This window comes from Podarcis raffonei, chromosome 14 (assembly GCF_027172205.1).
Source record: "Podarcis raffonei isolate rPodRaf1 chromosome 14, rPodRaf1.pri, whole genome shotgun sequence".
Taxonomy (NCBI): Eukaryota; Metazoa; Chordata; class Lepidosauria; order Squamata; family Lacertidae; genus Podarcis; species Podarcis raffonei.
The window spans coordinates 1,708,290-1,736,261 of record NC_070615.1 but is presented as its reverse complement, the minus strand read 5'-3'; the positions used below and the strand labels follow the sequence as shown (position 1 = coordinate 1,736,261).

At 43.1% G+C, this 27,972-nt stretch overlaps 1 protein-coding gene and 1 long non-coding RNA gene across 6 annotated transcripts in view; one reads left to right on the top strand and one right to left on the bottom strand.

Moving 5' to 3' along the window:
- The window catches only part of THSD4 (thrombospondin type 1 domain containing 4), a 507,461-nt gene that overhangs the window by 404,643 nt on the left and 74,846 nt on the right, over window positions 1–27,972 (top strand). For all 5 annotated transcript variants that reach the window (XM_053364384.1, XM_053364385.1, XM_053364383.1 and 2 more), the window contains one exon: window positions 14,559–14,763. In XM_053364384.1, coding sequence (XP_053220359.1) covers window positions 14,559–14,763 — 205 coding nt within the window. The remainder of the gene's footprint in view (window positions 1–14,558; window positions 14,764–27,972) is intronic.
- LOC128401405 (uncharacterized) lies at window positions 171–27,972 on the bottom strand. Its single transcript, XR_008327468.1, has 3 exons — window positions 27,678–27,972; window positions 10,172–10,253; window positions 171–1,336 (listed from the first exon to the last, which is right to left on the bottom strand). It is a non-coding gene; the product is annotated as an uncharacterized LOC128401405 (long non-coding RNA).

The window sequence follows — 27,972 nt, the reverse complement described above, 5'->3', positions numbered from 1 at the left end:
ATAAATTGCTCCTATACCATTTTCAAACCCCTGTCCCACTCCCATCCCTTTCAAATTTTTCTTCATAAAACTCCAAGAAATATTATCAAAGGCTTTCTCCGCATCAATAAAGACTAACACAGCTTTCGTATTAATATTCATTTGCAACAACTCCAGGTTTAGCATCCACTTTCCAGTGCCTCAGTGGCCTTCTCTAAGAAGCTACCTTGTGGCCTTAACTCACCTAAGTTAATATGTGAGTTATGCAAATTGCAAAGTGCAAAGTTATGCAATATGCAAATGATGCTTCCCAAAAGGATATGGGAGAATGTGATGCTAATGTCCAATACCAAGATGAAGATCTACCAGTCTTGTGTATTGAGCATGCTGCTTGATGGAAGTGAGTTGTGGCAACTTACAAGCGCCGGGTGTGACGCCTCAGTGCCTTCCACATTCGCTGCATTAGGAAGATTTGGGCATCAAATGGCAGGACAGAGTGTCAGACAAATTTGTGTTCTCCCAAGCACATAATCCCAGCATGTTTGCACTCTTGTCTCAGCAACATCTACTCTGGCTTGGTCATATCCACAGAATGGAAGATGGCAGGATCCCCAAGGATGTGCTCAACAGGGAAAAGGCTTCGGGCACCAGGCCTGCTTGCAGACCAACTCTGCACAACAAAGATGTCTGTAAATGTGACATGGAGGCTGACATCATCAACCCTGCCATGTGGGAATCCCTTGCAGATTATTGTAATGCCTGGAGACAGGTTGTGCATTCATAACAGTGACCAGAGGAGGAATGACTGCTGGGAGGAGTGCAGAGAGAAGAAATGCCTTGGTGCATCTGCAGCAGGACAACGGGATGCCTTCATCTGCCCCAGATGCAGCAGTACATGTATCTCCCTTATCAGTCTCTAAGGCCATGGCAGGCGGTGTAACCTTCCAACAGTTTCACTTTAGGGCAACAGTGGATAGCTTAATGAAGATTAGAGGTATCAGAGAATTCTGATAAAAACAGAAATGTTAATTAAGTTAATAAAACAGAGGACACATAAATCAACCTAAGAAGTTGAAGGAAAAATGTACATTCTTTCACTGCATTGGAATAACAAGTTTCATGATGATGCTCAGCCTTAGGCCACCTTCAATTTGTTGTAATCCTATTAGTATTTGTAAACAGCTGTCTTTATTTACTTTATTGTGGCTTGTTTGTTAGAATCTAAGATTTTGCTGTTTTAATGATTTAAACAAAGTATTACAAAATCAAAAAGAAAATGGAAATGTTCACATCTTCGCCCTGTATCCAGAATTGGGTGTCGGGTCACAGGTCCGCTCTCTGAGACACTGAGGCGTACCTGATGACAGAAATGAGAATTAGGGGTGAAACGAAGGCAACGTTGACCTCTGAAAAGCCTTGAGAGGGGATCTCAAGCCCCAGAAGTACCAAGCGGTGCAGGAAAGGGGCTTCCTGATCACTCCAGCACTAATTAAAAGTGATGGAGGAAGGGAGAACCTTAGCGCTCAGAACAGGGCATTTCTGGCTGTGAGACACCTCACTTCTCCATAAATTGGAATTAAAACTACAACTACTGCTTTTCAACAACAAAGAACAAGTTATGCATAACGGAGGTACGTGAAATGAAAAGCAATAATTTGGAACTAAAAATTAAAGTGCAAGTGAAGGAGAAAAGGAGGTCCACCTCAGCACAGTTTTAATAACTGTGGAAAAGAACTTTGTGAAAGAGAAACTCAAAAGCGAAAATTTATTACATATTAAAAACAAGTATAAAATTTGGCTAGCCTAAAAGCATTTTTGAGAGGGAAAACAGCCTTATGTGGAGCCCGACCCTTGTCAGAGACAGCAGCTGGGCAAGAAAAGAAGGGGACGAGGAGCATTTACCCCAGAAAAAGAAGGGGCCGGATTGGAGCAGACAAGGGGACCAAGGAGAGGAGAAGATGGGTGGCTGACTTTGCCGCTTGGAGCGGGTTTGTTGGTGGGACCCCCAGCAGCGGAGGAGGGCCCAGGGGGGACGGAGAGTGAGGTGAGGGATGACGTGGGACAGCATCGGGATGGAGAGCGGGGTAAGGGGACAGCTTGGGAACCGAAAAGAGAAGGAGAAGAGGACAGAAAGGACAGACAAAATGGAGATCTACAGGGCATGAGTCAGCTTCTTTATTGATATTAATAGCGGAAGTGGATGGAAGAGGAGCCAAAGAGAGCTGAGTTGGAACTGAACAGGTGAAGACTGAAACTACCGAGAAAAGGGAACAACCACACCGAGAGCCATCTCAGGGAGATAAGCAAAACCGCACACAATTAGATCTTTCTCTTTTTTAAAAAAAAGATATTTATTGAAATTTTCAAAAAAATAAAAACAAAACATAAAGAAAAAAAAACAATTAAACACACATACAATTTACATTTCTTAATGTCAATGACCAATTTCTTTGACTTCCCCACACCTCCCCTTCTTGTATTCCAGTTCCAATTTTTAGCTCAGCAAATTCTTGTCCCCAAACTTTACCTTATTTTCTCTAATTCATTTTAGTTAACCAATTTTAACTTATAAACCTCAATCTTTATACATCAATACTTATTCTTCAAAATCTTTTTCTAGGTTCACCCCATCAATTTAATTAACCAATTCTAACTTATAAACCTCAATCTTTATACGTCAATACTTATTCTTAAAAGTCTTTTTCTAAGGTCGGCCCCAATTCCCTTCCCCGAAATCCCCATTTTTATGTTAGTGGCAAAACCAAATTAATTAAAACAGAATATAGTTATACACCCTTTGGATTCCCAAAGCCCCACCACCCCCTTTCCCGGTTTCGAACCCCAACAAAAAGTCCATCAGTCCATCTGCAGTCAGCCTGGCGACCTCACGTCCGAGGCTCTCAATTCTCTCTCAATTCCTCTCTGCCGGTTTTTTTGATAGTCCTTTATATTAAACTCCGAATCTCGAAGGAGCTCTGTCCCAATAAGGTCCATGTTTCTTCCAGCCAGGCCTCCGTATTTAAAAATGGAGCCAAAATCTTGTTTCCTACTTCTCTTAAGTCCAAATGTCCCAAAAGCTCCAGTTTCCACTTTAGCCAAGTTTGTATTCCATAGGTCTTCAGATCTCCACATAGGGAGATCTCTCCATTCTCCATTCTTCAATTCAAACCAAATTTTCATCATCCTGATCTTATTTTCCTTTATATCCATCTTAACCTTATGCCTTATGAGGAACGGCTAAGGGAGCTGGGCATGTTTAGCCTGGAGAAGAGGAGGTTAAGGGGTGATATGATAGCCATGTTCAAATATATAAAAGGAAGTCACATAGAGGAGGGAGAAAGGTTGTTTTCTGCTGCTCCAGAGAAGAGGACACGGAGCAATGGATCCAAACTACAAGAAAGAAGATTCCACCTAAACATTAGGAAGAACTTCCTGACAGTAAGAGCTGTTCGACAGTGGAATTTGCTGCCAAGGAGTGTGGTGGAGTCTCCTTCTTTGGAGGTCTTTAAGCAGAGGCTTGACAACCATATGTCAGGAGTGCTCTGATGGTGTTTCCTGCTTGGCAGGGGGTTGGACTCGATGGCCCTTGTGGTCTCTTCCAACTCTATGATTCTATGATTCTATGATTCTATGATTCTAACCGGCCTCTGGCTCTCCTCAATCATCTGTGGCATTATAGCTCCTCCTTCTTTTTCCTTCGAATCATCATGTTCCTCTTTCATCACATTCTCAGATTTCTCAAATTTCTTTTCATATTCAGCTGCAAAAATTTTAAGTCAACTGCAAAACTTTCCTGTTCAACTGCAAAAACTTGAGTCAAGTCCCTCCCAGGCTCAGCAACTTTATTTACTGTTCCATTCAGTATTGTCACATTTCTTGCCAAAACATCACTCTGTTCCTGCAACTTTCCTAAGAGAAAAAAAGTCTTCTCCAGTTCAGCCAGTATTTTTCCACTTACAGCCATTTTTGTAATGTCCTAAACCCCCTCTAGAGGGATTCTAGTTTCTTAATATCTTCCAGTTCCAACCCAAAAGTCAAGTTAGCCTTTTCTTCTTTATTTTTAACAATTTGTTACCAAATTGTAATGAATATAACCAGCAAAGACAGCAGAAACAAAGTTCTCCTTTTTTCCCAACTTTGACAGCTAGTTTGACAGCTGTCAAAGTCTTTATGTCTCTTCCGCAGGCTCTCTCACCGATCGCTCCCGGGTCTTGGGGGAGGGGTGAATTCCATTCTCAATGTTAGCTCTTATCCTCCAGCACAATCACTTAAATTGCCCCAACGTAAAGTTAATTGCTTTTCTCCACAAAGAAGAAAGGTATTCTCACAACCTTAGTAATAAAATCCTTGCTTTACGATGTTTACAAGGCGGGTAGGCGGACTTCCTCTTTACACCTTACCCGGTCGTGCCTAATTCCTAAAGAAAATTTCCCTTTTAAGTCCAATTTCCGTGTTACTCACGGGTTGTTGCTTTTAATCCAAATGTTCAGAGAAAGAAGTCAGCGCTCTCCGTCCATGGCATGCGGCTTCACTCAGCAGGGGAAGCAGTCGACTCACAGCACCGCACCGCTCTCCGTCCCCCGTTCCAGAGCCTTTAAAAAGGCTCCTTTGCGGGTCGGGGGCGCAAATGGTGCCCGCCGAGTCACCAGGTCCACAGACTTCAGCGCCTGTGGTTTCTGAGGGTCCCCGCGTCGTCGCCGCGGCAGGACCCGACCCCTGCTGAGCCGATTCCCTCCGGAGCTCGGAGGGAATCCGCCATTAGGCGATGGCGCTAACCCGGAAGTCCTCAATTAGATCTTTCTCTGCTACCCTTATTTTTTAAGAACTCTTCTATTATATATTGATAAATCCTTAATGAATTGACTGTGTGTATAGACAAGCAATAATAATTTGTGATAGAGATAACTGTGGGTAATAAATTGTATATAATTGAGGTTTGCAAATCAAAAATTTGGTATAAGGGGTAATAATTGAAGCAAAGAAATTAGGGAAAAAGTAAAATAAAATAAGAAGAGGATAGAGAATGAATTAGCGAGTTTGGGAAAATAAGAAAAGTATATTAATTGAATTGAGAGAGGAAAGAGGCGGGGCACAATAAAAATTAATATGAAAAATTAAAAAATCAATTACCCGCAGGGAATAACCAATTGAAGTAAAATTTTAGAAAATAGAATAAATGCAAGAGGAAGACATAAAAAGAAGTTTTTGGAAAGCTTGAATATACGTGGCACAGATATATAAGGAATCCAAAATGACTACAAATTTTTTTTGAAAAAATACAAGCCATGATAGGACTGACGTCTGCCTCTGGAACACAAATTAGAAGACAATCAATAGTAGAGGTAGACCCTAATGCTGACATAAAGGAGCTGATCTTAGGAATGTAAGAGACCTAAGCGATAACATTAAAGCTCTGGACAAAAAACTAGATGAAATGGGGAATACAGTGGTACCTTGGGTTACATACGCTTCAGGTTACATACGCTTCAGGTTACACACTCCGCTAACCCAGAAATAGTGCTTCAGGTTAAGAACTTTGCTTCAGGATAAGATTAGAAATCGGGCTCCGGCGGCGCAGCGGCAGCAGGAGGCTCCATTAGCTAAAGTGGTGCTTCAGGTTAAGAACAGTTTCACGTTAAGAACGGACCTCTAGAACGAATTAAGTTCTTAACCCGAGGTACCACTGTAAAATAGAACAAAACTCCAAACTGATAATAGATCTCTCAGGTCAGATTAAAGACTTGACTGTCAAAAATAAAGAGCTGGATATGTCAGTGCAGGAGCTTAAAAGTAAAACCTCTAAACAAGAAGAGGTGGTCAAGAAGATCCAAAGTGATCATAAGGATATAAAGAGAAGCCAAGGAAAAGTCAAGGAAGAAATTACAGATCTGGAAAAAATACAGGAAGAAACTTGGGATGCAATTACTACACTGGAAATGCACCAACGAAAGATGACATTGTGTTTTACGGGCCTAGCAGAACAAAATTAATGGACTATGCTGAACTGGATAAGATGACAGGAAGGATTTGAAACTGGCGGGATCAGAGATTCTCAGAAGACTGGGGTAAATATGTGAACTATTTGAAAAGCAACTGTAATCAACAGATTACGCTAGTAGGACTACAGTAAGTTTTATAAGGAGAAACGTATGAAGCATTGCAAATTAGAGAAAGAATAGTGATATCAGTTATGAGTTAAGGTAATAGTGGAAGTGAGAAATGTATATTTAGTGATTAGATTGGAAAATTTTCAGATGAGATTGATGGAAGTCAAAAAATTGTATAAGATGTTAAAATAAGTTCAATTATTGTTGAAAATGATATGTTGAAAACTAATAAAAAATATATATACAAAGGAAAGTTTTTCAAAAACTTTGGAAAGAATGCATGAATTTGATCAGGTATCAGGATTCAAATTGAATAAAAACAAAATGAAGTTGATGGTAAAAAATATGGGTGACCAAGAAAAACTTGAATTCCATCTGGTCTGATGATAATGAAAAAAAATTAAATATCTGGGAGTTTGGATAACAACAAAAAAAATCAATCTATTCAATGATAATTACAATAAGATATGGAAAGAAATTAAGAAACATATGGAAATTTGGAATAGGTTAAACCTGTCCCTATGGGGGAGAATCTCAACTATTAAAATGAATGTGCTGCCCAAAATGTTGTTCCTATTTCAGATGATCCAAATCATAGGGGGGATCAGATGTTTCCAGAATTGGCAGAAGGAGTTATCCAAATTTATCTGGCAAGGTGAGAAACCCTGAATTAAATATAAATTACTAACAGATATAAAGGAAAGAGGGGGTTTCGCCTCGCCAGATCTAAAGCTTTATTATGAGGCCTCATGTTTGTGTTGGCTAAAAGAATGGATGGCTCTGAAAAATACAGGTATACTGGATATAGAAGGATGGGACAACAGATATGGATGACACGCATACTTAGGTTATGATAAAGTGAAAGTACACAGGGAGTTTTTAAACCATATAATTCAAAAATCTCTATATACAGCGTGGGATACATATAAAAACTTGTTAGAACCAAATAAACCTTGGTGGCTCTCACCTATGGAGGCTTTCTCAGTAAAGGGAAAGAATATGGAATAAAATTGGACAATGTACAAAGAAATTCTAAAGGAAGAGCCTAAGCAACTCAAATTTTAAAAGTATGAAGAAATTAGACATTATTGTATGGACAAGTTACAATACCACCAATTAAACGATGTGTTTAAAATAGATAAGAAAATCGGATTTGAGAAAGAGATATCAAAACTAGAAAAAGAATTATTACAAAACAAAAAGAAAACATTATCAAAAACATACAGACTCCTGCTGGAGTGGGAGGTAAAGGACGAAGAGATCAAAGACGTGATGATCAAATGGGCAAAAGAATTGGGCACTCTATCCAGATGTAGGATTGGGAAAGATTGTGGCAAAAAGATTTAAAATTTATGGCCTGCTATACAATAAAAGAAAACTTTATGAAAATGCTATATAGGTGGTACATGATCCCCAGCAAATTGGCTAAAATATATAAATCAAAATCACATGTATGCTGGAGGTGTAATCAAGGGGAAGGAACGATGTACCGCACGTGGTGGGGTTGTGATAAAATAAAAAAATTCTGGAACACTGTCTATGACAAATAAAAAAAAATGTTTTGACAAATATTCGAGAAGAAACCTGAAGCCTTTCTTATTGGCATTATGACAATTGATATACCCAATGACAAAAAAAAAAAGTGTTTCTATATGCTACAACTGCAGCAGCAATGTTAATTGCTAGGAATTGGAAGGGGGGGTAAGACACCAACAAAGGAAGAATGGCGAATCAAATTATGTGAGTATTTGGAATTGGCAAAAATGACAGAGGCAATTAGGAACCAACCAAAACAAAAATTTAAAAAAGAGTAGGAATGTGTAAAAGACTATTTAGGAAAACATTGCTCTCAAATAAAATCCTTGATGTGTTTCGAATAAATTTTGCAAAGTTAAGAACAGATAGATAAGTTATATTATGTAATAGAAATGTAATAAAGACAAACAACATAGTCGAAAAGAGAAAGAAGATAGAAAAAGCTGCAATGAGGTGATGTGAAGTCACTTGTGAAGAAATATTGATATTGTCTGGTTTATATATACACTATATGTGAAAACAGTATTGGAATATGTGTATGAATAACCAATGAAAAATTTAATAGATTTAATAAAAGCATTTTTTTTTAAAAAAATGAATAGGGTAGAATAACACAATTACATAACTAATGTGTAACTTGTGTTACATAATTTCTCCACATGGACAGAAAGACGAATCCTGTGTTTTTGGGGGGAGGTGGACTGCAGTGAATTGGAAAAGGTGCTGCGTGCAAGGAGTATGGGCAGAATGGAAACAGTGCCGCCTTACACCTTTGATGATGGTGCTAGGGATCATTATTAGAAGGACTGATAATAAAACTGTCAATATCATAATGCCATTACAGTGGTACCTTGGTTCTCAAACTTAATCCGTTCTGGGAGTCTATTCGACTCCCCAAACCATTAAAAAACCAAGGTGCAGCTTTTGATTGGCTGCTGGAGCTTCCTTCAATTGGAAGCTGCAGAAGCCATGTTGGACGTTCAGCTTCTGAAAAACGTTCGCAGACTGGAACACTTACTTCCACGTTTGTGGCATTTGGGAGCCGATTTGTTCGGGTGCTAAGCCGTTTGAGTACCAAGGTACAAATCAATGGTGCAACTGCACTTGGAATACTGTGCACATTTCTGGTGGCCTCACCTCAAATGGGACAGGAAGGAGCTGGAGCAACTTCTCTACATTAGGGATGTTTTCGTTTAGAGAAGAGGCTCATGGGGGAATCAAATAGACATGTATAAAAATTATGCATGGATTTGAGAAAGGGGATTTTCTCATAATACTAGAATTTAGAAATATCCAATGAAGCTGAATGTTGGAAGATTCAGGACAGATGAAGTGTTTTTTCATGCAGTTCATAGTTAAACCACGGAACTTGCTCCTGTGGGAGTCAATGAAGGCCACCAAACTGGATGGCTTTAAAAGACGACTGGAAAAATTCATGGAGGATCAGGCTAGTGGCTGCTGACCACAAGGGAATTGATGCTTTTGAATTATGGTGCTGGAGGAGACTCTTGAGAGTCCCATGGACTGCAAGAAGATCAAACATATCCATTCTTAAGGAAATCAGCCCTGAGTGCTCACTGGAAGGACAGATCCTGAAGCTGAGGCTCCAAGACTTTGGCCACCTCAGGAGAAGAGAAGACTCCCTGGAAAAGACCCTGATGTTGGGAAAGTTTGAGGGCACAAGGAGAAGGGGACGACAGAGGACAAGATGGTTGGATGGTGTTCTCGAAGCTACAAACATGAGTCTGACCAAACTGCGGGAGGCAGTGGAAGACAGGAGTGCCTGGCGTGCTCTGGTCCATGGGGTCACGAAGAGTCGGACACGACTAAATGACTAAACAACAACAACCACAAGGGCTCTGTCCTGCCTTCGGGGCTGGAGGTGGGGGAAGACCTGCTTGTGGGCTTCTCAGGGGGATTTAGCCACCATGAGAGCAGAGAACTAGATAGGCTTTTGGCCTGAACCTGCAGCACTCCTCATATTTTATCATACCATTCCGTAGTAATGGATTGTACCATTTTAGATTGCAAATGGGGAGGTTGTGGGGCTAAAAAAAATATTAAGAAAAAGAAAAACTCTATCCAAACAGAAAAGGCTTACTTAGATATTTTCTCATTGATGTCCCACTCTTTGCCTGAAACTTTTGTGCACAGGGAAGCATTGAAAATGACACCCCTCACCCATAGCTCCAACAGGCACCACTTTGAGCTATGCAAGTTGTAGGCCCAACCTGTGAGGGAATGGATGGCATTCAAGATCCCTTGAAATTAATGAACATGACTAAGTGGGAGCCATTAATTTCAATAGGTCTACTCTGAGCAAAATTTAATTGAATACCACCCCATGTCTTAGGATGTTATTTGAACCTTTCCCAGCACTCTATGGAAAGTGATGTCCTCCTTATATTGTCTCAGCTTGCGTTCTTTACCTCTTCCTGTTGTTTTGTTTTTCTTCTTTCTTCTTCTAATCATCTGGTCACAATTTATCCTGATGAAGGATGGAACAAAACAGGTTGCCAGCATTGCTCCATCTCCCATTAATAACTCACCTTTCCTGTTGAGCTGCAAGACTGAAAATTTTCTCCATCCTTGCTAAACATTCCAAAGCTATGATCACCACTGAGCAGCTGCCTTTAAAACAAACAGAAACTGGGGGGGAAATAACCTGCCAGAAAAATTGCTTTTTTCTTCACCCCTAAAATTAGTTTGGCCCAAGACCAGTAATATTAAGTTTTGGACCAATTACTGGTGTCTGGTCCAATATGCCATAACTCATCAGTGTTATAAATATCTGCTTCCTGCTATTGGAAGGGGGAGACTCCTGGTAATCCAACAGAATACAGAAGTTCTCTGTATGCCAATGTCTGGCAGAGCACGCCTGATTCTCCCCCACCCCCACCCCACCCCCAAAATGATAGTTGAATTCAGAAGCTACTGTTAAAGAATATGATGGCAACTCTGGTAAATTATGCTGAGTTAAAATGGGTGAGCAACTCAAGGCTTGGGTCAAATCAGTTTGTAAATTAGTTGAGCCATTTCCTCCAATCATAATTCCATTGGGTTGCATAAAGGGTATATCAATGTGCTACATCCCTGAAAGCCGGTGAAACACAGTCTCCACTGAAGATCCTTGAAGCAAGAGGGTCCTTAGTATATGTGGGGTTTGCAGCCTTGTTTTGTCCCCAGGTTTTGGGGCCCAGGTTGTTGTGGTGGTTGATAAACCACAGATTCTTCTCTTTGCATTCAGGGGCACCTTGCCCCAGCAACAGTGGGTGCCCAGGGCATACTGAGGACACATCGTATGGCCATGCCAATGTAATGTGTGCATGCTGTGCGCCATGCATGCATGGCCAAATAGAATATCAGGGGTGCCTTTCACTGAAAATGTGTGGGTGCCTGGGACCCCACAGCCTGCATAGATGCCGGCTATGCTAGGAAGATGGTGGCCTCTCCTTCCTTGGAGATTTTTAATCAGAGGTTGGATGGCCATCTTTCAGAGATTTTTTAGTTGTGATTCCTGCATTGCAGGGGGTTGGGCCCTTGGGGTCCTTTCCAATTCTACAGTTCTGTGATTCTATGATTCCTTTCAGCCCAGAGTCCAAAGATCAAGGGGTCACTCCTCAGAATGAGGTATTTTATGTGAGGTAGCTGAGAGAGCATCTAAGAGGCGACATCATAGAAGTTGTTAAAATTATGCATGGCAAGGAGAAAGTAGAGAAAGTTTTTTCTTTCCTGCTCATAACTCTGGAATTCATGGATGTCCAATGAAGCTGAGTGAAATAGATGAAGGTAAAGAAAGGACTGTTTCATGTAGTACATAGTTAACTATTGTTGTTGTTGTTTAGTTGTGTCCGACTCTTCGTGACCCCATGGACCAGAGCAGAGTTAACTATAGCACTCGATTAAGGCTGCCTTGGATGGCTTTAAAAGAGGGTTAGACAAATTAAAAGAGGAGAAGGCTTTCAGTGGCTACTAGGCAGGGTGTCAAGCAGAGACAACGATGCTTTTAAATACCATTTGCTGGAAACTGCGGGAGGGGAGAGGGCTCTTGTGCTTGAGTGCTGCTTGGGGGTTTCCAACAGGGCATCTGACTAGCTGCTGTGAGCACAGGATGCTGGTCTAGATGGGCCATTGGCCTGATCCAGAAGGCTGTTCTTATGTTCTTATTTGGTGCCATTGCAGTTTGAAGCCATGACTAGAAAAGCTCTTTAAACTTAGAGAAAACATTTACCATTACCTGGTTCTTTAATTTCCCCCCATGTTTAAAGAGCATTTTGTACCACTTTATCAATGCACGGTGTAGGCACTTTCCACCAGGCTCAGAGTGCTCTACTTGGAGGAAAGACCCCTTGGCCATTCTGAGAGTGAGGCAGGGAGAGGGATGGTGAACAACAGTAGGGTCTCCCTGTTTGCCTTCATTGAATAGATTTGACTCATAGCACAGTTCGGAGGTAACTATTGGCTAATGACAGAGGTTGTGCTGGGACACACATCACAATGAGGGAAGCCTTCTTGGAAGACTAGGGCAATAATTACACTGAGTTTTCTAAGTCAGTGCCAACACCTTACATTGTGCCCAGAATAAGCTACATAAATATCAAGATGCAATAAATTATTATAAGAATATTATTTTTCTCATGCATAAGGTAAAGGTAAAGGTACCCCTGCCCGTACGGGCCAGTCGTGATCGACTCTAGGGTTGTGCGCTCATCTCACTCAAGAGGCCGGGAGCCGGCGCCGTCCGAAGACACTTCCGGGTCACGTGGCCAGCGTGACGAAGCTGCACTGGTGAGCCAGCACCAGCGCCGCACACGGAAACGCTGTTTACCTTCCCGCTATAAAGCGGTACCTATTTATCTACTTGCACTTAGGGGTGCTTTCGAACTACTAGGTGGGCAGGAGCTGGGACCGAACGACGGGAGCTCACCCCGCTGCAGGGATTCAAACCGCCGACCTTACGATCAGCAAGTCCTAGGCACTGAGGTTTTACCCACAGCGCCACAGCGTCCCTTTTCTCATGCATACATAGTTTCTATATTGCCATAGTATTCTCTCTTTCTCCAGCTGTATGTACATTAAAAATATTTAAAGCCAGTTGCTCCAAACAAGAACTCAGCTGTTTCTAAAATGACAAGAGGTTGAAATCTTTCTTGGGGTTTCCTCTTGATTATGTTTTGAGGGAATGTAGGTTTTAGCCAATGCTAGTTCTGCTCAAAGTAAATCCATTGAAATGAATGAATTTAATTCCCAGTGATGTCAGTGTGCCTTCTCTGAATGGGGCTAATATTGGGAACAACCCGCTGTCCTAGTCATTCCCTTAATCCAGTGCAATGAGAATGGAAGGACTGTGGCTCGGGGGGAGCACCTACTTTGCATGCAGAAGTTCCCATGTTCAGTCGTTGGCATCTCCAGACTGGAGGAGAGCCCCGCCTAAAACCATGGAGAGCACTTCCAGTCAGATAGACCATTGGTGGCAAACATCTTCCCATGCTTCTCTCTAAAGAATTCCCACTCCCTCCACTTTTTGGTTCTTGACTGCAGACAGCTTTGGTCTACCTGCTACATTTTTTTATTTGTCCTGCATTAATTCACAGTCATGTCTGCTGTGATAAGTAATATCTATTGACAAGTGTTGGTTCCACAAATCAAGGTGGTTGGGCGAAGATGGTCTAAACCCATCACAGGTGAGAAAGCAGATGATTTCCTCATGCCATTTATTGCCCGGACCTGAGAAGCCTCACTCATGTAGTGCCATTAAAAAGTCCAATTGTATAGCATTCGGTATGCATAGCTGCCTCTACTCATGGTAGCACTATGCTAGTTAGTTGCTGCCCTCTCCCACCTTGATTCTCTTGAAACTAACAAGAGGCCTACACAGCTCAGACTCAGGGGCCACAGACTGGATCTTCTAACCCTCAAGAAACCAACCCATATACCTGCAGCCCTTGTTTTATGTAGCCCCTCACCTGAAACTGGAGTATCCTCCCATCCCATCAGAGTTCTTTTCTTCCTGTTCATTCCCTCCTTGTGTTTCATTGATTTTAAAAGTGTTTCCTCTTGATTTTAGGTAGTTTCACAACAAACAAAAGAGGAAATGTTTTGAAAAAGTTAAATTTATTTTTCAAAACTTTTTATTTGTAATCATATGGCTTGAGAGAATAAGCCACCCCAGCCTCAAGGCATCTGAAAACAAATTAGTAGACTTTGTGTGTGTGTGTGTGTGTGTGTGTGAGAGAGAGAGAGAGAGAGAGAGAGAGAGAGAAGAGAGAGAGAGAGAGAGAGAGACTAAAACGGGTTAGTTTCTAATATCTGAATTGGTCTGTTGTACTAAAATCCTCCTCCTCCTTCCTATTTCAGAGTAACCCCATCAAACACAGTGGGGTTTGCTTCCGAGTACATATGTGTAAGATTGGAAATTCTAATTCAAGGTAACTATGGTGAAAACCTGGAGCAAGGTGATCTTCATCCCAGATTAATTAATCCAAAACACTTTTGTCTCTGGCTCCATCCATAATAATCTCTGGTTCTTCCCACCACCAATGCGTGGCCCTCAACATATTGCTCTCAAGAGAGTACAGCCCTCCACAGAAAAAAGGATGCCCACCCCCACTCAAACCCATGTGGCCCTTTCGATAAGGAGGCATAAGAAGGGGCATATGAAGCTGCCTTGTCCTCATCCAGACCCTTGCACTATCTAGCCCTGTGCTGCCTATTGTTGTTCCTCAGGTGTGGTTTTCCTGCTCCAGTTCCACTACCTGCTTTGCATGAGTGGAGATCCTGGAAATTCTGCAAGCCAAGCATGTGTTCTTCCAGTGATCTGTGAGAACTCCCTATTAGTTTTGCTGATTTTTTTTTAAAACCAAATGCCAAGGCATTTCATAGAAGCTTTTCAGTTATCCTTGTAACTGATCTACACTTTTTGTCTCTTCTTGACAGAGCATTGGCTGTGATGACTATCTGGGCTCAGACAAAGTGGTCGACAAATGTGGGATATGCGGAGGGGACAACACAGCTTGTCAAGTGGTCTCAGGGGTCTTCAAGCACACCCTGACCAACCTTGGCTACCACAAGATAATAGAAATCCCAGAGGGGGCCACAAAAATCAACATTACAGAAATGTCCAAGAGCAACAATTACTTAGGTAAGTCATGTTTCATTTAAACTAAAAACTTGATGTTAGGAGGTCAGAAGAGGGATAGATTGGGATCGACCAGCCTGGCTTTGTTCCATAGTTTCAAATGCACTCAGTCTTTAAGTCCATTTTCTTTTACACTCAAGTGGTCTATAAATGTTGTGAGATAAATACATACTGACCCATTGCCTACTGATTTAAATTATATACAAAGCCCATTTAAATTGCATACAATTTGTACACACAAATACATGTATCCACATGTGTGATGGGATGATGAGCTGCTTGTGCGTGAAATTCCTAGTCCCTCAGAGTTTGGCTAAGTCCACAAACCTCTGTCTGTAACGGAGCTCCTTAGACATGGCTCCGTCAGTCGCTGGTAGAATCCAACAGTGGGCGTTTACGGAATTTCTTCCAGCATAAAAACTCCTTAACGGAAACGCGCCTTCTGGACTCTCGGCGTGACAGTTTCCGGCGAGGAGTGGGTGTCCCTATAGGAGGTCCTGAAACCTCCCCACTGTTTTCGCTGGAAGTGTCTCTGAGCCATCCCTCCGACTCACTTTCCCTTGGAGCTCCTTCTCTCCCCCTGCTGGTTCCCTCCTCAGCTGATAAGTCTCTCCCAACCTCTGTGAGCCCTTTCACCTCCTGTTCTTCCGATGGCAGTTCCCTGACAACATGCTTGTATTTTGCATCTTACTTAGTGAAAGTAGGGCTGAAAACAGAAGCCTGGGTTCTCTGTATCCATCTCCTGCAGCCCTGTGTGATGCCCTGGCTTTGATTTTATCTTATCTGCTTTGCATCTGAAATGCAGATGTGGCCTCTCAGGGTCTCTCATCAGCTGGTTGCAACTTGTGAAAACAGGAAAGACATTTGCCTTTATGGTGTATGCAAAGTGTCTGGTAGCGCTGGGTGGAAGGGCAGTCATGGGAACCTTCCTTCTTGGGAGGGGGAAAGATTGATTTACTGCACCAAGAGGCCTGACAGCCAGACCCTCTGCTTTAAAGTGGTTTTATGTGGTTATGTGTGACAGGTTTTTAAAAGCATCCACCTTGGGGTTGGCACAGGCAAAGCCACAGGGACTCTAGGGACTGTATGAGGCCTGAGAAACCAGGGGCTGGTTCTGTTCCCATACTCGCCAATCACCCTGATTCCTTTTTAGAGCAGAAATGTTGCAATTTTATGCCAGTGCTCTTTCTGTGAAATGCCGCTGAGTGGTCACATCGGTTTTAATGTTTTTCTCTTTTTAAAGCAGTCTTCCTCCCACCCCTTTCTTTAACTATTTGTTCTCTCTTATATTCAGTAGCCTTTTCCCCAATGCACTTGTCTGGAATCCTGAGTTTTCCATTTCCTTCCACTTACTGCTGCCACTATAAGCTCTGCACGAACTTGGTTTTTCTTCAGTTGGTTTTCCATTCTGTCCCCTCAGAGCTAGCAGCCATCTCTTTTCATGCTATGGAAGGGCTCTTTCCTCATGGGCCAGCGAGCCTTTATCTATGCCATCACAGCTCCGTCCTCAAACCTTTTAGGCCCAAGTTTCCACCTTTCTGCCAGAATTGAACCTGGTTTCTGATTTCATCATTTTCTTGGGGGTAGCCAGTGTGGTGCTCTCCAGATTTTGTTGGACTGTCACTTCCATCATGCCTGTCCATTGGCCATGCTGCTTGGGGCTGATGGGAGTTGTAGTCAAATGACACTTGGAGGATATCATGTGGACTACTCCTAGAATCATAGAATCATAGAATCATAGAATCATAGAGCTGGAAGAGACCACAAGGGTCATCGAGTCCAACCCCCAGCCAAGCAGGAAACACCATCAGAGCACTCCTGACATATGGTTGTCAAGCCTCTGCTTAAAGACCTCCAAAGAAGGAGACTCCACCACACTCCTTGGCAGCAAATTCCACTGTCGAACAGCTCTTACTGTCAGGAAGTTCTTCCTAATGTTTAGGTGGAATCTTCTTTCTTGTAGTTTGGATCCATTGCTCCGTGTCCGCTTCTCTGGAGCAGCAGAAAACAACCTTTCTCCCTCCTCTATGTGACATCCTTTTATATATTTGAACATGGCTATCATATCACCCCTTAACCTCCTCTTCTCCAGGCTAAACATGCCCAGCTCCCTTAGCCGTTCCTCATAAGCCATCGTTTCCTGAGTTGTTTGTTTATTAGCTGCCTTTTGCCTTAAGGTCCCGCGGCAGGTTACAATGTTAAAACAGAATATTAAACACAGTTTAAAACAATTAGCAATCCTAAAAATAAGGTAGGTCCTAAAAATATACACCTCAAGCATCCAGAGCCACAGTCAAGAGGTATATCTTTAGCATCCTCTGGAAGCTACATAATGAGGGTGTCTGATGCACTTCTGTGGATTGCTGGCTCCCTACACATTTTCCCAAAAGCTTGCTGAAGGAGGAGGAGGAGGAGGAAGCTTATAACTGGGCATTTATGACCTGTTTGGACCAGGCTGATCTTCCTTTCGTGGTGTTCTGGCTTGAATGGAAATTGATGCCTCTTGCTCCTCCAGTGAACAGATGGGACAAAAATGCCCTTTCCCCTTGCATCTGTACTCCTGGTGCTGGCATATGAAGCCCTTCCTATAACTTTGAAGGAAAAGGTCACCAATCCACTTTAAATTAGATAATTGCAATGCTTCAGCAGTCAGCCATTTCTTAGGAAATGCTCAGAGTGCTTATTCCTTTATTGTAAATGGAGCCTTACACTGTCTACTCAGAAGTAAGTCCCACTGTATTCAATGGAGCTTATTCCTAGGTAACTGGGTCAAGATTGGCCAACCTTACATTGCAATCCTAAGCATTTTTACTCAGAAGTAAGTCCCACTGAATTCAATAGCATTTACTCAACATTTATGTTCCTGATCATTCTCACAGTTTCTCTCCTCCTCCTCCTCCTCCTCTTTTTCCCTGACAGGGACTCAAGGCAGCTTACAGCTAAAATTTTATTCCATTTATCTGTGGAACATGTTGTACACAATCCCTTCACTCACACATTTTTTCTTTACAACAATCCTGTGAGGTACTGTAGGTTTGGCAGAGAGGGTGCCATTGGCTCAAGGTGACCAATGTAGATGTGTATATGGCATCTATGTGTGCAGGAGATAAAACACAGGAGAAGCTTCCTGGTGTAGAAAAGGATATCTCTATTTTCATCTGAGAAATGTTGGAGGGTGTGGGCACCAGGTTTGCCACTGCATAGACAGGAAGCTGGATGAGACGGGCCTTTGCCTAATCTGGCAGCCAGGGTCTTCTTCCCTTCTTCTTTAAAAAAAGCATTAACTTTTTATTGAATGTTATAATATATCCACAAGTGTATATACAACCCAATTACAAAGGTATTACAAAGGTATAGCCAGTGCTTTTTTTCTGGGGAGACGCAGGGGTACGCATTCCCCTAAACATTTTGTAAATCTAAGTTTGCCCTCATTGAGGGGCACTATTTCAATATGAGTTGGAAAATGAGAGCACGCCTAAACATTTTTTAAAGCACTGGGTATAGCCACAAGTAAACGTGGATCAACAGAAAATAATAATGGGCAGCTCCCAATAGAATATTAAAAACATGATAAAACATCAACCGTTAAAAACTTCCCAAAACAGGGCTGCCTTCAGATGTTTTCTAAAAGTCTGGTAGTTGTTTATTTCCTTGACATCTGACAGGAGGGCATTCCACAGGACAGGCGCCACTACCGAGAAGGCTTTCTGCCTGGTTCCCTGTAGCTTCACTTCTCACAGTGAGGAAACTGCCAGAAGGCCCTCGGAGCTGGACCTCACTGTCTGGGCTGAATGATGGGGTGGAGACGCTCCTTGAGGTATACTGGACTGAGGCTATTTAGGGCTTTAAAGGTCAGCACCAACACTTTGAACTGTGCTTGGAAACGTACTGGGAACCAATGTAAATCCTTTAGGACCAGTGTTATATGGTCTCGGCAGCCACTCCCAGTCACTAGCCTAGCTGCCGCATTCTGGGTTAGTTGTAGTTACTGGGTCACCTTCAGAGGTAGCCCCACGTAGAGTGCATTGCAGTAGTCGAAGCGGGAGATAACTAGAGCATGCACCACTCTGGCAAGACAGTCTGCGGGCAGGTAGGGTCTCAGCCAGTGTACCAGATGGAGCTGGTAGACAGCTGCCCTGGACACAGAATTGACCTGTGCCTCCATGGACAGCTGTGAGTCCAAAATGACTCCAAGGCTGCGCACCTGGTCCTTCAGTGGCAGTTACCCCATTCAGGACCAGGGAGTCCCCCACACCTGCCCAACCCTGTCCCCCAAGAACAGGACTTCTGTCTTGTCAAGATTCAACCTCAATCTGTTAGCCGCCATCCATCCTCCAACCGTCTCCAGACACACAGGACCTTCACCACCTTCACTGGTTCTGATTTAAAAGAGAGGTAGAGCTGGGTATCATCTGCATACTGATGAACACCCAGCCCAAACCCCCTGATGATCTCTCCCAGCGGCTGCATGTAGATGTTGAAAAGCACGGGGGAGAGGACAGAATCCTGAGGCACCCCACAAGTGAGAGCCCAGGGGTCTGAACACTCATCCCCCCCCCAATTTCTGGACACGGCCCAGGAGGAAGGAGTGGAACCACTGTATAACAGTGTCCCCAGCTCCCAGCTCCTCTAGACCATGGGTAGACAAACTAAGGCCCGGGGCCTGGATCTGGTCCGATCGCCTTCTAAATCCAGCCCACTGGTGGTCTGGGAATCAGCATGTTTTTTACATGAGTAGAATGTGTGCTGTTATTTAAAATGCATCTCTGGGTTATTTGTGGGGCATAGGAATTCATTCATTATTTTTTTTCAAAATATAGTTTGGCCCCCCACAAGGTCTGAGGGATAGTGGACCGCCCCCCTGCTGAAAAAGTTTGCTGACCCATGCTCTAGACGGTCCAGAAGGATGTTATGGTTGATGGTATCAAAGGCTGCTGAGAGATCCAGCAGAACTAGGAAACAGCTTTCACCCTTGTCCCTAGCCCGCCTGAGATCATTGACCAGTGTGACCAAGGCAGTTTCAGTCCCATGATGAACTCGATTGGAAGGGATCCAAATGGTCCGCATCCTCCAGACCTGGACTTGTTCAGCAATCACCCACTCAATCACCTTGCCCTAGAATGGAAGATTTGAGACTGGGTGATAGTTGGCCATATTGGCTAGGTCCAAAGATGTTTTTTTAATGACTGCCTCTTTCAGTGGGCCTGGGAAGGCTCCCTCACAGAGGGAAGCATTCACCACCCCACAGTCCATCGCTCAGACCTTCCCTGCTCGCTTTTATGAGCCAGGATGGGGGAGGATCAAAGAGACAGGTGGTTGGTTTCACTCATCCAAGCAGCCTGTCCACATCCTCGGAGGTAACAGATTGGAATTGATCCCACGCAACTCGTCTAGACAGAACTCTAGCACTCTCCTGCCCTGGCCCTGTGCCCATGGTGGAGTCTACCTCTTTCTGAATCTGAGTGACTTTATCTGCAAAAAACTTTGCAAAATCATTGCAGGAGATCTTGGAGTCCTTACCAGGCCCTGATGGTGAAGGTGGTTCCATTAAATTGCAAACCACCTGAAAGAGTCTTCTGTTGCTGTTTTCTGCATATGCAATAAAGGTGGTGAAGAAGGTCCTCTTTGCCATCGCTATCAACACTTGGTAGTCTTGATGTTGAGTTCTAACCTGTGTCCAGTGCGATTCAGAATGAGTTTTCCACCACCGGCGCTCTAGCTGTCTCAGTGATTGTTTCATTGCCCTCAGCCCTGGAGAAAACTGCGGGGCTGTCTGGGCTCCATGTAATCGGAGAGGGCACTTTGGAGCCAGATAGTAGATAGCCCTGGTTAACTCTGCATTCCAGCAGACCACCAGGGAATCAGCTGAAAGGCCATCAACATGGGATAAAGCATCCCCTACCACTCTCTGGGAGGGACTCGGGTGGCGCTGTGGGTTAAAGCCTCAGCGCCTAGGACTTGCCGATCGAAAGGTCGGCGGTTCGAATCCCCGCAGCGGGGTGCGCTCCCGTCGTTCGGTCCCAGCGCCTGCCAACCTAGCAGTTCGAAAGCACCCTCGGGTGCAAGTAGATAAATAGGGACCGCTTACCAGCGGGAAGGTAAACGGCGTTCTGTGTGCTGCGCTGGCTCGCCAGATGCAGCTTGTCACGCTGGCCACGTGACCCGGAAGTGTCTCCGGACAGCGCTGGCCCCCGGCCTCTTGAGTGAGATGGGCGCACAACCCTAGAGTCTGGCAAGACTGGCCCGCATGGGCAGGGGTACCTTTACCTTTACCACTCTCTGGAAAGCATTTGGATCCATTAAGTGGCGGGGGTGGACCATCCGAATCGGTCCCACCTCCCTGCAGAGGGGAAGGGTCGCAGAGAAGTCCAGTTGCAACAGGAAGTGATCCAACCATGACACTTATTTTGTTTCACTTTTACTTAGTGTCAGATCACCCACATCCATAGAGGTGAACACCAGGTCTAAGGCATGTCTGTGGCTATGAGTTGGGCCAAACATATTCACGGACAGCCCCATGGAGGCCATGCTTTCCATGAAGTCCTGAGCGGCCCCTTGTAAGGTTGTGTCAGCATGGATGTTAAAATCCCCTAGGACAACCAAACTAGGTGTTTCCAGGAGAATATCTGCCACGACCTGAAGTAGCTCGGGCAGGGAATCCATGGGTTCAGCAGGGAGGTCGGTACACCCAAAGAAATCCAGTACTGCCCCTATTGCCCAACTTCCAGAACATGCACTGAGAAAACTGGGTCACCAGGGGGCGCATTGGATGATGGCCGACAATAACATCTCTCCGACCCACACGAGGTAATTAAGAGGCTGTTATGGGAGTATGCAGCCTCCCTTGCCCCCCCAAGGGAATGGGGGGACTGCCTTGCCTGCTGTGCCCATAATTCACCCCCAGATTCGAAAGAATGGGGTGAGGGCACTAGGCATGAAGCCCTCAGGTGGGTCTGGCTCTCCTGGATGCTGTCTCTGATCGCGCACTGGTTGCATCAGCTCAAAATATATAATTGGAAACAGAAGCAAATGCACATACTTCAAGTGAAGATCAGGAGTAAAGACTGCTGATTAATGGGATCTCTGTGAGTGGAGCGACTCATCATTAAAAGATTGGTATGTCAGAGCGAAACAGAAAGGGGGGGGGAGGAAAACCTTTTCTTTTTTTTGTCTTATATGAGTACCCAATAATCCTCCCTCCCAGAGAGAAAGAATCGTTGCAAATTACTAATCACAAACAGGAGATTAAGAACTGTGTGGAAATAAGGACTGGTGGGAACGTCTGATGGAAAGAAAGCTTTGTGACGCAGTTTCAAATGGAGATTTGTTAAGACAGGCCTGCTTAACAAGGAAGGAAGGAAGGAAGGAAGGAAGGAAGGAAGGAAGGAAGGAAGGAATCCTGCTCACAGGAGGACGAGGGGGAGCGGGACCATGGTCATCGGAATGTGAATGTATGGTTATCGGAATGTGGATATGACCTGGCAGGGCCCCCTGAGATACAGTTTTGCTTTTTTTAAAAAAAATAATATTTATTAAAGTTTTAAAGGTTACAAAAAGAAAAAATAGAAAACACCATATTAAACAAAAACAAGACAACACATCACAATAAGGAAAAAGAGGGGGGAGAAAAAGAAAGAAAAAAAACAGAAAAATAAAAACAATTAAAAAACACAACGAACCTTCCCATAACTTATCTTTCATTTGCTTGTTTCCTTGACCTCCTCACACCTCCCTTTTTTGTATTCTAGTTCAGTTAGCTATTTCAGCAAATCCTTTCCATCTTTTCCAGTTTTTGTCCTATAATTTATCTTAATATAATGTAACTTTACTTTCCCTCCTTTCACCAATTAAGTCTATTTTTTCTTAATCCTTTATAACATTTCTGCTAAAACCACATAACTTCATTCCAACATCCTTCTAACATTCCTTAATTTTACAATGTTTCTGTAAATAAACTTTAAATTTCTTCCAATTTTCTTCCACCGACTCTTCTCCCTGGTCTCGGATTCTGCCAGTCATTTCCGCCAGTTCCATGTAGTCCATCACCTTCATCTGCCATTCTTCCCGGGTGGGTAAATCTTGTGTCTTCCAGTACTTTGCAATAAGTATTCTTGCTGCTGTTGTGGCATACATAAAGAAAGTTCTATCCTTCTTTGGCACCAATTGGCCAACCATGCCCAGGAGAAAGGCCTCTGGTTTCTTCAGGAAGGTATATTTAAATACCTTTTTCATTTCATTATAAATCATCTCCCAGAATGTCTTAATCCTTGGGCACGTCCACCAAAGGTGAAAAAATGTACCTTCAGTTTCTTTACATTTCCAACATTTATTATCAGGCAAGTGATAAATTTTTGCAAGCTTGACTGGTGTCATGTACCACCTGTAAATCATTTTCATTATATTCTCTCTTAAGGCATTACATGCTGTGAACTTCATACCTGTGGTCCATAACTGTTCCCAGTCAGCCATCATAATATTATGTCCAACATCTTGTGCCCATTTAATCATAGTTGATTTCACCGTTTCATCCTGAGTGTTCCATTTCAACAGCAAGTTATACATTCTTGACAAGTTCTTAGTTTTGGGATCTAACAGTTCTGTTTCCAATTTTGATTTTTCCACCTGGAAGCCAATTTTTTTGTCCAAATTATACGCCTCCATTATTTGGTAATAATGGAGCCAGTCTCGCACTCTATTTTTTAGTTTTTCAAAACTCTGCAGTTTTAATCTATCTCCCTCTTGTTCCAAAATTTCCCAATATTTCGGCCATTCGGCCTCCATATTGAGCTTTTTCTGAGCCTTCGCTTCCATTGGTGACAACCACCTTGGGGTTTTGTTTTCAAGCATGTCCTTATATCTTATCCAGACATTAAACAGTGCTTTTCTGACAATATGGTTTTTAAACGCTTTATGTGTTTTGACCTTATCATACCACAAATATGCATGCCCTGAGATACAGTTTTGCAGGCCTGTGAAAATCAACGGACAGACTGTGGGAATGTTCTTTGTGGAGGTGTGGAAATGGCGTCTGTCCTTTATGTGATATGGCTCTTGGAGAGTGTAAAATCCACACAGGATATGTTTGTTTTCAACCCGCTTGGGAAGATTATCAGAGATCACAAAGAAAGGAATATATGATAACAAGAAGAAGATGAGAAAAATAACAAAGAGACTATCTGGACAGAACTGGACAGAACTGTGTAATTAAAGCAGCAACAAGAGTGATGTTTGGATCCCTTTCGGAGCTCGAAGTATGGGTACCCCCAATAAAAATTTTAAAATCTGGCTGTATAATTTGGAACTAATGTGATTTGGAATTAATGTGATTTGATTGGCCTTTTAATAAAAATTATTTGAAAAAAGAAAAAGAAAACTGAGTCTTCCCAATAGGATGCCTGGTGAAAGCTAATGACTTCCTAAAAATCACTGCACCCTCTCCCCACCTATATGACCTGGGTTGCTGTGCGTAACAGAAACTATCTGCTTCATCCAGCCAAGTCTCTGTTACATATGCCAGGTTAAGTCCTCCATCCACGATCAAGTGGCATGCATTGCACAGCAGTACCTTAAGGTCATGTGGGTCAAACAACAGGGAAAATAATAAATCAACACATCATCATTGCAATACACTCTAGTATATAAAAGAGTGAAAAACATTTCAGTAAGTTATCAGAGAGTATCTTTTATCAACAGTACATAAAGGGGTGGAGGAAACAAACAAATAATAGCTGGATATTTGCAGTAAGAAGGAATCAATCATAACTGTTTCGGTGACAAATCATACCAGAACAATTTCTGAGAGTCAGGAGGCTAAATTACTCCCACATGAACCATTGTATATACCAAGTGGGTATCAAGCACTAAAATACATATATTTCTCCCTGCAAACCTCTGCTCATTTTACTTGCATCTGTCAATTTTTCTGCCAAACCTTTTAAAATTACCATATTTTTCATTCTATAAGACGCACTTTTTCCCTCCTAAAAAGTAAGGGGAAATGTGTGTGCGTCTTATGGAGCGAATGCAGGCTGTGCAGCTAAGCCAGAACAGCAAGAGGGATTGCTGCGCAGCAATCCCTCTTGCTGTTCTGGCTTCAGGAATAGCCACGCAAAGCCCCTTCAACAACATTTGATTCGGATTTTTTCTTCTTCATGTTTTCATCTTCTAAAAACTAGGTGCGTCTTATGGTCGGGTGTGTCTTATAGAACGAAAAATACGGTATATATTCATCCATCTACCATATTTACAGAAGAATGCTTTGCTATGATCCCATTAGAAAAGATGGGCCAAGCAAACCTTACTAGACTGCTCATTCCCTCACAAGCCTACAGTGGCGGGCAACCTGTGACCCTCCAGATGTTGGTTGGGACTCCAGGGCCCATAGTTCCTGGCCATTTGCCATGGGTGTGCATTCACCACACCGTGGCAGAGGTGCACCCCAAGCAACAGCTGATATGAGCGGCAAACAGGCCTGGCTCAACTCCAGGGAGGATTCCTCTAATAATACAGGGAGGCCAAGATGCTTCATGAGGCAACCCAGGAGCAGGGACGGTGTAGTACTCTGATAGTATCAGGTACTTCATCCTCTCCAAATGGTTTGGGTCCTGAGGAAAAAACAAGGAAAACTATGGCTGTATTGAGCTTAAGTTGTGAGCAAGCACAGTTTCTGACATTGCATAGCATTGCTGCTGATCATGGAGCATCACTTTGAAGAAATCTGTCTGAACTTTCAATTCCCTAGCTTTGTGGATCTTGAACTAACATGGACCTTAACCTTGATCTTAACCAGGCAAGCAGTTTTTAATCATTGTATTTGGCTGTTTTTGTTGTGCCAAATGAAATGCTACCCTTGGTTTCAGTGTCTTTCCCTCCCCTCCTCTGTTTAGGAAACCTTAATCTGATTGGGATTTAGTGGATTATGCATTTGTAGACTATTTTGTTAGTTAGGTTAAGTGTTTGAAAAATCCTAACCTGCCTGAAGGGTGGAGCTGGATTATTATTTTTGTTTGTTTAAAATCTCAACAGTATTTTCCCTCTCCCCACAGCAACATGTCTAACATATTTTGCATGTGGTTCTCTGTCTCTAGCAGCGATGGTTGATTAGACGCCTGGGACAACACCATGGAGTCCATTCAATTAATGCTTCATTTGTTGTAAATGGGCCATAAAATTAACATACAGGAATGTATTTTCCCCAATGTTTAATCCATTCAGGCCAAATGATAGTTATTTAAAATCAAAGTGTATTTTCCAGAGCTGGAATTGAGATTTTGGCTCATCACTTTAAAGTAGTGTTCTGAATTCTGTTACAGGAAAGAATGGTTTTCAATATGTTTTTTGCACAATAGTTTGTTGTTTATGTTGCATCATGTTATGTACACAACAGTGTTGCATATTATGGGTAGGATCAAGTTGCTGGGTTGCATCTAATAGCATCACTTAGATAATGGCAAGGTAGAATCTGTCAGCAAAACAAGGAGGAAAGCAATGCTCAGTACTTCCCTCTCCCCTAGATCAGTCACATCCTGCTAAATGTGACCCAGAGGGTTGGGGGATCCTTCAGAGCAGCGTTGGGGAGCGGGCTGCAGGAGGGAGGGAGAATTGCTGCAAATTGCTTACCTCTCCATTCTGAGAACAGAAATCTTACTGTCATAGGAGACCTCATTGGATGTAATCCTAACCACTCAAAAGTGAGCTCTATTGAATTCAGTGGGGCTGAGTCCCACATAAGTGGATTGAGAATTGAACCCTTAGAGCAGACTCACTGAAATCAGTTAGGCTGAAGTCCCATTGTTTTCAATGAGTATACGTTATCATGATTCAGGCTCCACCCACACTTCCGTTTGCCCTGTTGCTTCCCCTTAGGAAAACTCATGGCTTAGCATGGAATTGGAACAAATGGCAATGGGGTTTTGTGTGAATTGCCATTGGTTCCGTTTTAGTGCTAAAGAGCTCTGTATTCATCACATGCGGCACTACAGATTGTCTCCTGCCAAAAATTACACTGTCTCACTGTGTATATAGCAAGTTATATAACTTGCATAATTTACATCAATGACTAAGTTACGTAAGTTACATTACCAATGGATTATTCCACCCACATTAATTTCAGAGCAAAGGGAATGCAATACAAATAGAGAGGGGAAAACAGCATAATCAATTACGTATTGAAACCAGCAACAACAGTGAATATTAATTGTATTTGTTGTATTGATTTCTAAACGTGGGACAAATAAGTAATTCCACTCTCATTTCATTTGAATTCTCCAATATCCCTAGTTACCACTTCTACTACCAGCACCCTACTGCAGCCAAAACAGAATTAGGCTGCCTCATGCCACAAACAGAGTATGGCTATGCCTTCCATGAATTTGGCAAAAAGTACAGTGCAAACAAACTCCTACCTTCTGTGATGGCTTAGGAAGCAAAGTAGAGAAAAATGGAAACATATAGAGATCAGGAAAACAAACACACATTAAGAAGGAATTGTACATTCCACAATGAAATCAGGATTCAGTAACCTGTTGGAAGACTTTACAGCTGTCAACTAGTGATGTGATTTCCCTGAAGACTTTCCAATCTGCCTGGACCTGAACCTAACCATTTGGGCCTTGCTTTGAATTGTTTTGGACCTCATTGTGGATGTGGAATTATCCCACAGTGACTATGTAGTCTAGAGGGAAGTGACCACTCCCCACATCAAATGGGGGGCGCCTTTTGCATGGTCGCGTGCAGCCCCCCGGATCCCAGTGCGGCTCCTGGTAGTTTGGGCGGGCTTCATCCTCCCCAGGCTGGATACCTGGAGGTCTCTGCCTACCTCAGCCAATTGCCCAATCCCGCCTGGGGAGGCATTGCCAGGGGATCGGCCAGGTAGGGGGAGGGACCACCCTGCACACACAACAGAAGGTGAATCTTACCTGTGAAGCGTCAGTTGGGGAGTCCTTGACCCATTTTGGCAGAGGAGATATTCCTTTATGAACTGGATTCAGTTCTGGCAGACAATCTCCCGCTGTGTCCTTCAGCTTGCCAACCATGCATTTGTTTTCAACAGCATCAGCTTTGATAGAGCCAGCCAGGCCATCAAGTGGCATTTGAAGAATGCAAGATAAGGACTAGGAATAGAGAGAATGGCTGATTTATGTGCTTTGATGTGACAGAAATATTGGCATAAGACTTCAGGGTCAGTCTGGCCTTACAGTTCCCCTTGTGTAA